Raw genomic sequence first — 15,694 nt, 5'->3', positions numbered from 1 at the left:
GTGGGAGGGAGCAACAAACAAAAAGAAAGTGTCCAAAAAACTGATGAAAAGATGAGGGAAGGTCTAGAGCAGGACCCAAAGACCAGACGAGACGAAGCCCCAGGGTGGAGACGCTGGCGACGCTGGGGACAGACGACAGCATGGACAACGGAGGTAGGATCCAGGGCGGGGCCACGCAAGCGGAGAACCCGGGGGAAGCAGAGGATCCGGAGGGATGGGGCGGAGCTGGTGGGTCTCCCGACCGAGACGTAGGCGGATTCAGGAGCCACGAGGCGGAGCCAGAGCTAGGGAGTCCCGTGGTGACGTCTTCGGGAAGGAGGAGCCCAACGAGCCGGAAGGGTTAAGTGAGGGATACACAGGGGAACGAGGAAAACCCGGAGGTGAGGGCAGGACGACGACTGACCAGGGGCGGAACCAGAGGGCTGACCGTAGCCTGGTGACGTCGTAGTGGCGACGTCGTAGTGGCGACGGGAGCTGACGAAGGGGAGGGAGGAGAGACCCGAAGCGAGGCCGCTGGTCCAACGAGCCGAGGCGACCTCTAGGTCTCAAGGAGCGGGGGAGGAGAACTGGAGAAACCCCCGAGACAGTGGGCAGAGAGGCACACCTCGGCTCAGACGAACCAGCACCGGTGACGCGCTGAGGATGAGCAGAGGTGTGACGCTGTGTCCGCTGAAGTAGCTACGGATTGGCTGGTGTGGGAAATCCAAAACGGAAACCGGACGGGACCGGCAGCGCTGACCAACAGCGACTTACAAGGGGCGGGCTGGACGCAACCAGTGGTGACGATGAGGGGTGGGAAATGTCCAAAGCACAATCCGAGCAGATGTTATAAACCCCAGGGACCGTTATTGGCTCACCCTCAGCGGCTGGGAGATGGACGTCCTCCCTGACGTCATTAGCAGCTCCTGCGGCGGCACCCCGGAAATTCTGGTCACGCAACCTGGTCAGGGGAAACATCCGGGGTTTCGGCGATGCTGGGCTCCGAGGGTAGCTCCGGCTCGCAGGTCGCACTGCCGGGTTCTCCACCTGCGGTGGGCAGGAGTTCCGGGGTAGGGTGATGTCCGTCTGGTCTCTGGGGGTGACGAGGGTCCAGTGGACCGTCCGACGTGATCGGACGGTCTCCCTGCTCCAAACCGAGTGCTTGTTTAAAAGAAAAATCCATAAATAACGAAACTGATTTTTCGGAAAACAAAAAACTCTAACTTGAAACACGGAGGGGAACACTAACACGCCACAAACGTTTAGTCTGATCTTCTGTCACAGTTCTCTAACTAAAAGACGAAAAACAGGCAGGATTATAAAAACTTACAGGACTTACAGGAGCGTAGGGGGCCGTTCACATGTAATGCAAGTGTCACACAGTGATGTGGTTTAATCAGCTTAGTTTCAGACAGACTAACTATCGCGGCAAAATTATATTATCCACAGTTGAGGATTTAGCAAATTGGGGGCCCACTGCGACGGTATATATGGTAACTAAGGGTCACCTTCCAATCTTTAAGAGAAAATGACACCTGTCGACCCGTTTGACTAAGGCCTGCAACCCCACTGTCGTCATTAATGCAGGTTCAGTGGCAAACGGGTCTATATTGCATGCTATTTACAAGACCACAAGAAAATGCCAACATCGCAACCTGACCATACGTGTCAACCCGTTTGACTAAGGCTGGAGGCCCCACTGTCGTCGTTAATGCAGGTTCAGTGGCAAACGGGTCTGTATGGCATACTATTCGCAAGACAAAGAAAGCCCAAAATCACAACCCAACCATACGTGCCAACCCGTTTGACTAAGGATGGGAGCCCCACTGTCGTCGTTAATGCAGGTTCAGTGGCAAACGGGTTTGTATGGCATACTATTCACAAGACACACGAAAACGCCAAAATCCCAACCCGACCATACGTGCCAACCCGTTTGAATAAGGCCGGGAGCCCCACTGTCGTCATTAATGCAGGTTCAGTGGCAAACGGGTCTATATTGCATGCTATTTACAAGACCACGAGAAAACGCCAACATCGCAACCTGACCATACGTGTCAACCCGTTTGACTAAGGCTGGAGGCCCCACTGTCGTCGTTAATGCAGGTTCAGTGGCAAACGGGTCTGTGTGGCATACTATTCGCAAGACAAAGAAAGCCCAAAATCACAACCCAACCATACGTGCCAACCCGTTTGACTAAGGATGGGAGCCCCACTGTCGTCGTTAATGCAGGTTCAGTGACAAACGGGTTTGTATGGCATACTATTCACAAGACACACGAAAACGCCAAAATCCCAACCTGACCATACGTGCCAACCCGTTTGAATAAGGCCGGGAGCCCCACTGTCTTCGTTAATGCAGGTTCAGTGGCAAACAGGTCTGTATGGGATCCTATTCACAAGACACACAAAAGTTCCAAAATCGCAACCCGACCATACGATAAGATAAGGTTTTTATGTATTTATTGGGTTGGTCTGTGTTATGACCGCGAGTGCTTTGTTCCGTACAGATAACTATTTCGAGTTAAGTACCTTTACCAGACAAATTATGCGAATGCTTTGTTGAAGAGAAAAGTTTTAAGTCTAGATTTAAAATGATCGACTGTGTCTGATTCTCGGACATCGGTTGGTAAATCATTCCAGAGCTTAGGGGCTAAGTAGGAAAAGGATCTTCCACTTTTTTTTTTTTTTTTTGAAAGTAGAGGGTCTGTTCTTTCATTTGGTATATTGTATGTTTATATATTTAAAGAAGAACATTTTCTGGAAGGCATTAAACTTTGGTGAAAATCATGAAAAACGATGGCTGGCAACTTAAAAAAAAACGCTGGCGGTGAAAGAGTTAATTACTAAGGACTTAAGACATAAATCTTAAGAAATTACTTAAAATCTTGACCATTATTTTAAAGTTAAAAACATGGTAATGTACTAGTAATTAGCACAATGAATTATAAGAAAGTGTATTCTAAGGTACAAATCATTGTAATCCCCTAGTAAAGACACAATCCTGTACTTTTATAATAACCACACTATTATCAATAAAAGAAATTCTACTGTAAAGGCATGAAGTAACATTATGCAACCTGAAGCGAGTAACAACACAAACAGTAGAGTGGACCTTTGTCTGCACGCATGCACACACATCATAATTAATTTACAGCAACTGTTAATATGTAGTTAATTGTCTTTTTAAATATGTCTTAGTTAATGTATTGCTCACCAGGATTTATTCAACATGTAATAGTTAATAATGACTATTAAATAAGTAATAAGTAACTAATTGTTACTTAACCCAAATATTAGTATGCTATTAACTACTGATTAGTTAATCGCTCTTCTTTATTAGTTACCAGTAGTGATAACAGTATTAATGCAGCACTAACCATTTGTTCTGCATTATTTCCTGTGTAACTACCTATTAAGTATTGGCCATTATTTTAAAGTGTTACCAGAAAATCTTTGTTTTTACACTTCATACAGTACATTTTTTGCAAAATTATTTATTGCTGATTTTCAAAACCTTTTTATGATTAAGATGCAGCATTTGTCAACAACAAACTGTTTATGCAAACTATTGGTTAAAGCATTTAGTATTACATCATTGTGTTGTCTGAATGCTTTTGCTAGGGTCGTATCAATGGATATATATTTGGATTCGGTGACAAACATATCCAGTGATCTTTGCTATGAGAGAAAAAAAAGCTTTTATTCACAGCTGAGTCATTTAAAGAAGCTTACTGTTAAGCTGTCACTGGTCACTCAGGCTTTCTTTAGATTTATGTTTAGTTTATCTGTACAGGTCTGTGTTTCAAATATTATGCATTTTATATTTTAATTTACATGAAGGTATATTTCTAGAATTTGAAAAATGTTTGTGTGAAAAACATTGTTATGCATTTCTTTCTTTACATTTTAAAGTATTCTTGTAATTTCTATTATCATCCCTGGCAGAAGATCAAACTCAAAGTTACTATGAATGCCAATGATACCAGTTTATTCCATGTGAATGTCTCAATTGTGCATCCTGAATACTTTTTTATCGCTGGACTTACGGGTGTACCACACAGCCACTATTATTATATTTTCTTATTTTGCACTTACATTATTGCTATAATTGGGAACTGTACAGTTCTTCTCATTATAGCCTTTGACAGAAGTCTGCACAGTCCAAAGTACATTGGTGTGTTTAATTTGGCTTTGGCTGACTTTGGTGAAACTAATGCTTTGATTCCTAACATGATGAGAACGTTTGTTTTTGAGTCACAGTACATCTCCTATAATGCTTGTTTGGCAAACATGTTTTTTGTTTCCTTCTTTGGTACGATGCAATCTTTCACACTTGTTGTTCTGGCATATGATCGGTTTGTTGCAATTTGCCTTCCACTAAGATATCACACCATTGTGACTAATACTGTCATGTCTTTAATATGTTCAGCAGTATGGGCATTTAATGCATTTCTGATGGCCCTGACTGTGTATTTTATCAGCCGACTTTCAATGTGTAAATCTAATGTAATACAAAGTTTTTTTTGTGATCATGGACCAGTGTTTAGGTTGGCATGTAATGACAATAGCATAAATTTTTTTATAGCTAAACTTAACACAGGTTTATACCTTATAGCACCATTGATACTTATCGTGCTATCATATCTAGGCATTTTTCTTGCCTTAACTAAAATCACAACTTGGGAAGGACGTTTGAAAGCTTTGAAGACCTGTGTTTCTCACCTGCTGTTGGTGGCGTCATTATTTCTTCCCATTATTTGTATTTATCTTATTGCATTAACATCTTCTCTCTCCTCCAATGCAAGAATCATCAGCGCAACTCTGGCATGCGCGACTCCGCCAATGTTAAATCCCATTATTTACGTTTTAAACACAGCTGAAATAAAAAATTTAATTCGAAAAGTGTTTAAAAACAGGCCTGTGCCAATTTAAGGGATTTTAAATGGACTGTAATTCAGTAAAACTTGTAAATGTACTTTTTCTTTTATGAACTTTTAAAAGTAAATTGGTAACAGTTTATTTTAAAACAGAATGAATAGATAAATGCATGTAATGAATTAATGTAATTAAATGTTGTGCTGTCATTAACGGTTGGGATGTAATAATAAGTACTATTTGCATATACATTGTTGCATTTATGTTTTCTTTTTTCTTCAATGTAAGAGTCATCAGCACATCACTGTCATTGTTGTTCTAACAATGTTAAATCCCATCAATTACATTTTAAACCATTTTCAAAATGCTTATAAAGAAAAACCACCAATTAAAAAGATCATTTTAAAAATTACTGTGCTGTTTTTTAATGTATATATATTATTATAATGTATATTACAGCAGATGTCCTTAATACGCTGCGTTTTATCTATGTCTAGCAGTAAATCTAGTTAGTGTAATCTATTATCTTTACTGGAATAGTCAGTGTAGAACTAAAAACTAAAAACATAGTAGACTAAAAACAGTACAACGCATCCAGCCGGTATTTATGTTACAGACCTCAGTAAAGAGTTTCCCCAGTTTTATCTGCTGTTTAAACTTCACAAACACTTTAATTTTGAGAAGATTTGATTTGCTGTCAATATTATATCATTCATCTGTTGGAATAAAATTGCCACGAAAGTGATAAAATTCTTGTGGTTTTATTGTCATATAGCTGTTTTGTGAACTTTCTATTCTCTTTCAGTTTAAACGATTTTAAAAATGATATTTTTATAGTTAACGTTATCATCTAGTTTGAATGACTCTTCTCTTGACTTGTTGTTTTGGTGTATGATCAGTTTGTTACCTCTAAATTATACCATTGTGGCAAATACTGTCATGTCTTTAGTTTTCTCAAAATACAAATAAAATACATCTGCAATTGAATACATTTCTTCAGGGCAAATTATTAAAAGGTATCATAACACACTGAGTAAACAAGCAACTAACAGTTACAATAACATTAGTGCTCTTATTACATGTACAGGACACTGAATGTGTGTGTTGATGTTGATTAAACTATTATTAAATTAACAAAAACATATACTGTACAAAACTGTATACTGTACACATTAAACAAACACATAATTTCAGAAACTGGCCAACAGTCTAAGGTGTTTTCCTGTCTCGTCATGAGATAAACTCCAGACATATGGATCATGGCCTCCTTGATTTAAGCAATTGTGCCACTAAGAGTTTTCTCACATCATCTGTTCTTAAACAATAAATAAAGGGGTTAATCATTGGTGGCAAGAGGCTATACATCATAACAATGACCAATCTCAAATCAGTACTGAACTATATGTTAATATTGCTAGATAAATAATTAAAACATCTGGCTAAGAAAAACAGAGTAATAATGATGAGCTGAGGACTGCAGGTGGACAAAGTCTTCAGTCTTCCTTGAGCACTCGATATACGCAGAACGGCCACAATGATAGCACAGTAAGAGAAAACAATAGTAGCAAGTGAACCCAGCAGCACTTTCATTGCAATAATAAAAGCAGGATAACAATTCTCTTCTCTGTCAGCACACGCCAGTGTTGTAATGGCAACATGTTCACAGTAACAATGTACAATAGTGTTTCCTGCACAGTAAAGAAACAGGTAAGCGCTTATGATCATCATCAGTGGGTCCACCAAACTCAAAATCCAAGGGCCAAAGATCAAAATGAAAAATTTCTGTCTGTCATAATGCTGTGATATCTGTATGTACAAAATATACAGTTCACAGTATCAACACCTTTTTAACATTCCTGAACATTTTCTAAAAGTACAAAAGGAACTTTGATAATGACTAGCTGGTTAGGAAATGTATAGGAGGGCTTATATGTTTGTTTTAAGAGGAACCATGAACTCTGCGGACCCTGTACAGGATCCAAAATTGTCCAAAATTACTTTCAACTAAATATTCCTTTAATATTTAATGGTCTGTCTTGGACCCAGATGTCACGGCCAGTCCGTGACATGTTTTGTGTATTGCACTGATCCGTCTCACCTGGACTTTCATTGACTCATTACGCCAATACACCACACCTGTCATTTGTTTAATTGTCTTTGTATTTATATGCCTTTGTTCTGTCACACCGGTTGCCGGATTATTGTCATTGCAACCCTGTCTGTTTCCTGTGTTGATGTTCCTGTGTTCCTGTATTCACCGTGTCAGCCCTCGTGTTTTTATTATTAAATGTTATTTATTTTGAACTTTGCGTTTGCGTCCTGTCACTCCTACCCAGTCATGACCGAATAATCCGGCCAAACTGGACGCAGCAGGTTCACGGAGGGTGGCTCCCCCAGGAGTTTCGTCGAGGGGGAGTAGTGACATCGGGGTTCATTCCCCATCAGCCCCGATGTCTCTTGGGGACCACCCTGAGCGATCGCTCGCTCCTGCGGGCGGAGGATCGGCCCAGGCGGTCCCCCAACGGTTGAGTCGTCGTCAACGGTCCCTTCGGAGGACCACCATCCTGCTCGCAGGGGGATCCGGAACGGACCACGCCCGATCATTTCCCCGGGGTGGCTACCGAGGGAGGGTGTCCGTTTCCGCGAGGGGATGGGAGATGATTTCCGGGGGCATCTGATCGTCGATGATTCCCAGGAGGGGGGTAATTCGTCTGCCTCGGTTCTCGGAGCGATCGCTCCGGTTCTCCTGGCGCAGTCCGGCCAACCGTCCTGTTGGTCTCATCCCGGCGGCTGCCGGCTTCGCCAGGGTCCCCAAGCCCTCCACGCCTCCCTTGGACTCTCGCTACCAGACTTTGTTTTTGTTTTGTGTTTATGTGACTGTCTGGTAGCCACTCGTAGAGGGAGGGGTTATGTCACGGCTAGTCCATGACATGTTTTGTGTATTGCACTGATCCGTCTCACCTGGACTTTCATTGACTCATTACGCCAATACACCACACCTGTCATTTGTTTAATTGTCTTTGTATTTATATGCCTTTGTTCTGTCACACTGGTTACCGGATTATTGTCATTGCAACCCTGTCTTTTTCCTGTGTTGATGTTCCTGTATTCACCGTGTCAGCCCTCGTGTTTTTATTATTAAATGTTATTTATTTTGAACTTTGCGTTTGCGTCCTGTCACTCCTACCCAGTCATGACACCAGAACCCCATATGTGATCCTGTTTGAAAGCTTAGAATCTCTACATTCTGCAGATATGCATCATTGTGACATTTATTTTAGTGCAAGAAAGTTATTTACACTTAATTTACACTACCGCCCCGGAATTTGTATATTATTCAATATTCATATATTTCATATTTTTCAAAAATGACAAACATGTGCAAGTCTTATATCAAATGAAAGCTCTTATTCACATGAATACGTTTCCATCATTTTTTTTTGTTCTATTATCATCACATATCCAACAATCTTCTAATGAATAATTAGGTATGAAATTGACTTTTGTAAACTTACATGAAACTTGAGCGTGAGCTGCCTCAGATAGCGCAGATAACCACAAATGCTAAATCATCTTTTAGCTAAGGTCCTCCTCTACAAAATGAGCCCATTTACAACGTTTTCTTTGGTTGTTTGCATGAATAATTCCTTGCTTTTTATTGTATGTGCAAAACACAACTAAGTACTGTTATGGTATATAAAATGAAAAAAGTAATTTGCCACCCTTCAGTTGATTCAGAATAACTTAGCATCTACAAGATAATGGGCCCTATCTTGCACCCAGCGCAATTGACTTTGTCAGTGACGCATGTATCATTTCGTATTTTGCACCGGCGCAAAGCGGGTTTTTCCCTCCACAGACGCACGTCGGCAAACTAGGGAATGAACTTGCGTTCCCTGGGCGGTTCAGCGCAAAAAGGAGGCGTGTTCCGGCGCAAACCATCTGTTATGCTATTTTGCAGTTTCAAAAAACAATTGCGCTACTAACCAAAAAAAATAACTAGTCTAAAGTCAGTGGCGCGTTGCGCGTAGTTCATTATGCTATTTTAAGGGCGCATGCCTGACCATAATGTATAGCGTGCACAACGCGCATTGCTTATCTAATCTACACAGATGCAACAGTTATTTTTGCAAATAATAAAGTGTTACAATAAAAATATAAGATAAGGGAAATCATTAAATCATAAATTGTTACAATAAAAAATATAAATACATGAGATAAGCGAAATCATAAATTGTTACAATAAAAAATATAAATACATGTGATAAGGGAAATCATTAATCATAAATTGTTACAATAAAAATATTAATACATGACATAAGGAAAATCATTAAATCATAAATTGTTACAATAAAAAATATAAATACATGAGATAAGCGAAATCATAAATTGTTACAATAAAAAATATAAATACATGAGATAAGCGAAATCATAAATTGTTACAATAAAAAATATAAATACATGAGATAAGGGAAATCATTAATCATAAATTGTTACAATAAAAATATTAATACATGACATAAGGGAAATCATTAAATCATAAATTGTTACAATAAAAAATATAAATACATGAGATAAGCGAAATCATTAATCATAAATTGTTACAATAAAAATATTAATACATGACATAAGGGAAATCATTAAATCATAAATTGTTACAATAAAAAATATAAATACATGAGATAAGCGAAATCATAAATTGTTACAATAAAAAAATATAAATACATGAGATAAGGGAAATCATTAATCATAAATTGCTACAATAAAAATATTAATACATGACATAAGGGAAATCATTAAATCATAAATTGAATACATGAGATAAGCGAAATCATTGTGGTGTGCACAAAGATGTGGAGAAAATAGACATAAATGTAGCTTACTAATTATTCAGGCTAATTGTAGTAATGACGGATCAGACCTGTTTGCCCAGAAGTGACAAGACATATGTGTATATAAGGACATCTGACAAATTGGTTTGTCCGTCAAGAACCAGGAAAAAAATCGGAAGACAACGAAATCACCTTTACCATATGTAAGTACATTAAAAACCTTAGTATTCAACTTACCAGTTGAGTTTGCTCAAATTTTTTCTTTTGCACAGTAAGATGGAGTATGTCTTGGGACAGAGAATTAGACGCCGGAGGGAGAGGGTATACCGGCCAAGACCAGTGATGCCACAGTTACTTTGAAAAAGTAATCTGATTACTGATTACTGATTACTCCTTTAAAAAGTAACTAAGTTACTTTACAGATTACTTGATTTTAAAAGTAACTAAGTTAGATTACAAGTTACTTTGTTAGTTACATTCCAGTAGCTGCCAACACCCCCACTGCCTCAACATTAAAAATGACAACCGGTTTTGCCAACACTCACTTTATTGGAAGTGCATTTTTAACAATAACGTCAACAATGCATCTCCTGACATTTTAAGTTGAACTGTTGTGTTTTAAAAAACTAAGTATAGTCTTTCTTGACTTCACTTAACATAAATAGGGGTGAGCAGGGGCCATTTTCAGAAAAACTTAATTTTAAAAGTTAATGTTTTAGACAGAGATATAGTTTTGTTGTGGTCAATAACTCACAAGTGTGGTCTATCAAAACCAGCTGGAATTTTGAACAAATGTAAAACGACTTCTGTATAATTTCACTTTAAACAAGAGTAGTGAATTGTTACTTTTGACCTTGACAGCAGGGACGAAAGTAACACACAGGTGGGTCAAAAGTAACACAACAAAACATGATAGATTTTTGTGTTACAGTTGTTTTTATTAAATATATATTACTATGACCTCTTTAATATGTAACTGCAAACTTATTTTGTCATTTATCTTTGTAAAAAATAATTAAATTACATTTTTATTTTAAATTTCAGTTTTATCAAATGTTTCAAAAGCAACCAACAGTACAAACTTAAATTGCTGAGACAAAAAAAATTCAATAGTTTGAACACTATGAAAATAAAATTAAATCAAATTAGAATAATATCAATTTTTTACCATATTATACACAGTATTAGCAGCGGGACAAAACTAACAAGTGTTACTTTTGACCCGACAGGATCTACTTACTCTATAAACTCGACTTACTTTTATTTTGAAAAACTGAGAAGTCTTCAGGATGTTATATACTAAATACCTTGTAGATTTATCAGTATTGTAACACATGAAACGAGAAAAACAACGCGTTGTAAGAAAAAAAGACCGCTTTGGAATGTACTTATCATGGTTGAAAACACAGTTCTGGATCTACACGTGGAAATCGGTGAGTAAATAACGCGATATTTGTCAACTCTTTCAGAGGTTATGTGCTAATATGCTGTCATAGTGAGATTAAGATGTTATCAAGGCTCGGAGAAAATCGCTTTGTTACTTTCGTTCTTCAACTCTCCCACACTTACTGGTTTTGCACTGAAGTCCAGCTTTTGTTGTTTGGGTAGTGGATGAACTCCTGCTCACTGCTTCGCATCACCGGGTGGGACTTGCTCTTAGTTTGACTGTATGCGCCGTGCCGCGACTCCAAATTGTGTGTTTTTTTTTTTATTTGACGTAGTGTTTTTGTAGCTGCATCTCTCTTCTCTCTCCATTGTACGTTGTTTACGTTTGTGTCGCTTACACGTGACCTGAATTGTTCTCGTGCTGAAAACGTGACTTGTCGCACACCTGACTTCACTTCCCGAGACGCAAGAAGAAATATACAAGAAAATATATATTTTACTAAGGAAAATTTCAAAAATAGTAACGCACAGTGACTTGGATAAGTAACTTTAATCTGATTACTGGTTTGGAAATATTAACGCGTTAGATTACTCGTTACTAAAAAAAGTGGTAAAATTAGAGTAACGCGTTACTAAGTAACGCGTTACTAAGTAACGCGTTACCGGCATCACTGGCCAAGACTGACATATCTCTCCCTCAGTGAGGAGGAATGTTTACGCAAGCTACGCCTGACCCGCCAGGCTGTGACAGACATCTGTCATCTCCTGGCAGATGAGCTGGGGACTGATGCACCCTCTCCATATGCCTTGCCCGTTGCAGTAAAGGTCACAGGGGCATTACATTTCTATGCGTCTGGGTCGTTCCAACACCCCCTTAGCTCCATTGGAGGCATTTCACAATCTGCCATAAGTTTGGCTATACATGCAGTTACATCAGGTCTAGTCTGACATGCTGGGGAATACATCAAATTCCCTGTCACACCTGACAGCCAGGAAAGAGCAAAGCAAGCATTTTGTGCGAAGTATGGGTTCCCTGGTATCCTTGGTTGTATAGACTGCACCCATGTGCAGCTACGTGCCCCATCAGAAAACGCACTTGTATACATCAACCGCAAGGGAACCTATTCAATCAACGTACAAGTCATTTGCGATGCTTATAGTAAAATCACCCATGTCTTTGCGAATTATCCTGGCTCGAGCCACGACTCATTCATACTGGCAAACTCTTCCATTCCTGCCATCTTCGAGGGGAATCCCCCGTTGGATGGTTGGCTGTTAGGGGACAATGGGTATCCGTTAAAGACATGGCTGATGACACCATTTTTGATGCCAGCAACAATGCGTGAAATGCAGTTTAATCGGAAACACACACAAACACGCTCTGTAATTGAACGAACGTTCGGCATTCTGAAAATGCGCTTTAGGTGTTTGGATAGATCAGGAGGCACTTTACAGTTTACTTTACGAACGTTCGGCATTCTGAAAATGCGCTTTAGGTGTTTGGATAGATCAGGAGGCACTTTACTCTTTACAGTCCTCAAAAAGTCACAGCAATCATTGTGGCGTGTTGTGTTTTACATAACATTTCCATAAATCAAGGTTGTGTTGTTGACATAGATGGGGAAATATTAGAGGACTTAAGGAGACGTGATGGTGAACTGCATGTGCCAATGCCACTTAACCTCTGGTAGTTTTGCGACGCGCGCCTTGGCGGGATTGGACACCTGAGGGTCCTGGAATGACATTGCGCGGTGTGCCTCTGGTGGAACGGGTGGACGGAGATGTGGAGGAAGGAGGAATAGGCATAACAGGAGGAGACACAACAGGAGGTGGTGGTGCGCTTGAAAGGGCACGCTCCATGGCTGCAGCAATCCTCTCCAGGCTTGAGGAGATGCGTCCAAGAGGCCGCAGCAACATCGCCACCCGGTCAAGACGGGCATTCACACTACGCCGCATCCCGGACAGCTCCCGCTCCAGCATTTCAAATCCGGTTTGCTGGAGCTGCAGGAATGGGTGGTCTTCTGGTCTAGCGATGCTGCCACGGCGTGTAGGTCTTGATTGATGCGCTGTTCCCTCCTCAGATGGCCCGTGCGCACGGCCCGCGACCCCAGGGTCTTCCTGCGAAGCTATTACATTATTTTTATTTATTGTGTGGCTGCGTTAAAAAAATATTATGCATATAACGATTAAAATATTTTCAGAAATTTGTTGTGTGGCTGTATTACATTTATTTTATGTAAATAATGATAAATAAAATGTTTTCATAAGAAACCTTAATGTATGTGAACTTGATTTGTAAGTGTACCTTGGGGTTGGAGTGCTTGCGTTTCTTGGGTGCCGATTTCAAAGCCCCCAAACCCTTCAACGCTTTCAGCAGTGAGAGTGGACGCAGCGATGTCCTCTGCTGGCGTCAGGTCCTGTGTAGAGGCAGATCCACCTCCCGTTACACGGCGTGCCCGATTTATGCTGGCAAGCTTGGACTTCCCCCGTCTCCTGATATCATTGTAGCGCTTGCAGCACTGGTGCATCGTCCTGGGGATGCCAGCTGACGAAACAATTGTGGCTATTTCCTCCCACGCCTGTTTAACCGACGCTGATTTGGGCGGGTTTCTCCCATCCCCATACAAAATAATTTCTCTTTCTTTGACTGCTCTTACAAGAACGTCGGTCTCCTCGGCTGTGAACCGCTCCTGGCGTGCGCCTGGTAAATCCGCCATAATAATAGCAATCCGCCATGGAACTTGCGCACGTGCGTTTAAAGGGAATGTTGGATGACGTTCTGATTGGTTTATTTGACGTTACGCCCAAACCACACCTATGAATAATGAACCTACTTCAGACCAACCCCTTATTGATTTGCGCCCAGCGCAAGACTCATTTCTCCCGCCGGGAAAATAGCAACAGCGCCCAAGATCCGCCCACAAAGTCACTTGCGCTTTGCGCTTCGGACTTGCGTTTCAGATCGTTAAAATAGGGCCCAAAGACTCAATTCCCTTTCAGTTGGTCACTACGACGTTACGTCAATGACAGACGAATTGAGAGCTCGCCAGAGAAACCAATCTGCTTCAAGTGTAACTAGAGAGAGCCAATGAACATCGGCATGCAGTATTTGCATATGCCGGCCACGCCTCACCGGGAGAGTATAAATACAGCCAGCAGCTGAACTGCATTTCACTTTTCGCTTCAGAGCCGAGTAGTTGTTTTCTGCTCCAGCTGAGAGTTGGAGAGAGAGCTTTTCTTGTTTTTTTGTTCAGCACTGTAGCGGTACCGGCCGTTCACCTCTTCCGGCATTGGCCAGCTACCCCTATCAGCTTCAGCAAACTAAAAGAGTAGCTTCTATTAAAAGAGCTTCACGGGGGTTTTTGAGTCTTTTTAAAGATAGCATTTCTCCCGTGTTCATGGGTGTTTTCGCGTTTTTTTAAAAGATGGCTTTCCACTCATGTGTTTCTAGATGCGTCAGATATTTGGAATCTACGGATGGTCATGATCGCTGCATGACGTGCATGGGGTTGGCACAAGCGGAGGCAACGTTCGTGGATGGTTCATGTTCTCATTGCGGGAACATGTCCATCGCAGTCTTGCGGTCAAGACTCTGCTACTTAAGAGGGGTGGAGTTCCCATTACGATGCCCCAGTCAAAGCCCGTCCAGCATCCCGTGAAACCTGGCGGTAAACGCATGGGGAAGCGGCCCTGAGACGAGCGACCTAGAGATGACGGAGACTGCTCTTCGGGATGTGGTGATTGCACCACTCCCTTTCCCAGAAGAGGGCCAGGTGGAAAATCCTGTGTTGTTTATTTCTTTTTTTTGTGATTCTTTGTTTATTGAACATTTTTAACCCTCTGGGGTCTAAGGGGTTTTTAGGGCCCTGGGGAAGTTTTGACATGCACTGACATTTGTGCTTTTTTCAGTTGCTTAAAAACATATTAATGGCAAAAGTCTCATAACACTGCGTTCAGCACAAACTGGGCTACAATATCATATAATCAACATGTATGTACATGTTTGTATTTTTGAGAGAAAAATGTTTATGCGTGGTTTTTGAAAAAGCAACAATTTTAAGTCACTGATATAAGTCCACAAAACTAATTCTAAACATGTTTTCCCAAGACTTTTCAAAACAAGATCTAGTAGTCTAGAGTTTTTTCTTCAAAATGATGTGAAAATCATTCGGCCTACTCGTTCACATAAAGCAAGATATTGAGTTACAATTTCTAAGACACTTTTGCTTGGGAAAGGCTGTATGCGTGGAGGCGGGAATGCTCCTGAATAATCAGTGATTGACAGCTGAGAGACAAAAGTGTTGCATAATGAGCCACATGAGCCTTGTGGGGATGTTCAACAGGAATGTAACTTTCTCTGTAGTAAAACCATGATGGTTTACTTTTCAATTTAAATGTAAATACACACAATATATATATATATATATATATATATATATATATATATATATATATATATATTACATTAATTTCACATGTAGGCTATAAGTTACCTTTTAAAACCATGGTAGCCTAATCAAAGTGAACACAGGGTTTGTGTGCAGCAAAAAGCTCAAAAGAACAACTGCCTATCGTTGTTTGTACTCTTAGTTGTGTTTTTGTAATCATTATATCATTATAGT

The 15,694-nt window shown here is 40.5% G+C and overlaps 1 protein-coding gene across 1 annotated transcript; it reads left to right on the top strand.

Annotated features, from left to right (window-relative positions):
- Nucleotides 1–3,596: 3,596 nt before the first annotated feature.
- LOC129437350 (olfactory receptor 1M1-like) lies at nt 3,597–4,911 on the top strand. Its single transcript, XM_055195485.2, has one exon. The coding sequence runs from the start codon at nt 3,865–3,867 to the stop codon at nt 4,909–4,911; it is 1,047 nt and encodes a 348-aa protein (XP_055051460.2). The 5' UTR covers nt 3,597–3,864.
- Nucleotides 4,912–15,694: the final 10,783 nt, after the last annotated feature.

This window comes from Misgurnus anguillicaudatus, chromosome 24, assembly GCF_027580225.2.
Source record: "Misgurnus anguillicaudatus chromosome 24, ASM2758022v2, whole genome shotgun sequence".
Taxonomy (NCBI): Eukaryota; Metazoa; Chordata; class Actinopteri; order Cypriniformes; family Cobitidae; genus Misgurnus; species Misgurnus anguillicaudatus.
This window is presented reverse-complemented; position numbering and strand designations above follow the sequence as displayed.

What these genes read in the sequence shown, in the direction of transcription:
- LOC129437350 (XM_055195485.2), top strand. Translation starts at nt 3,865, where the DNA reads ATGCATTTCTTTCTTTACATTTTAAAGTATTCTTGTAATTTCTATTAT.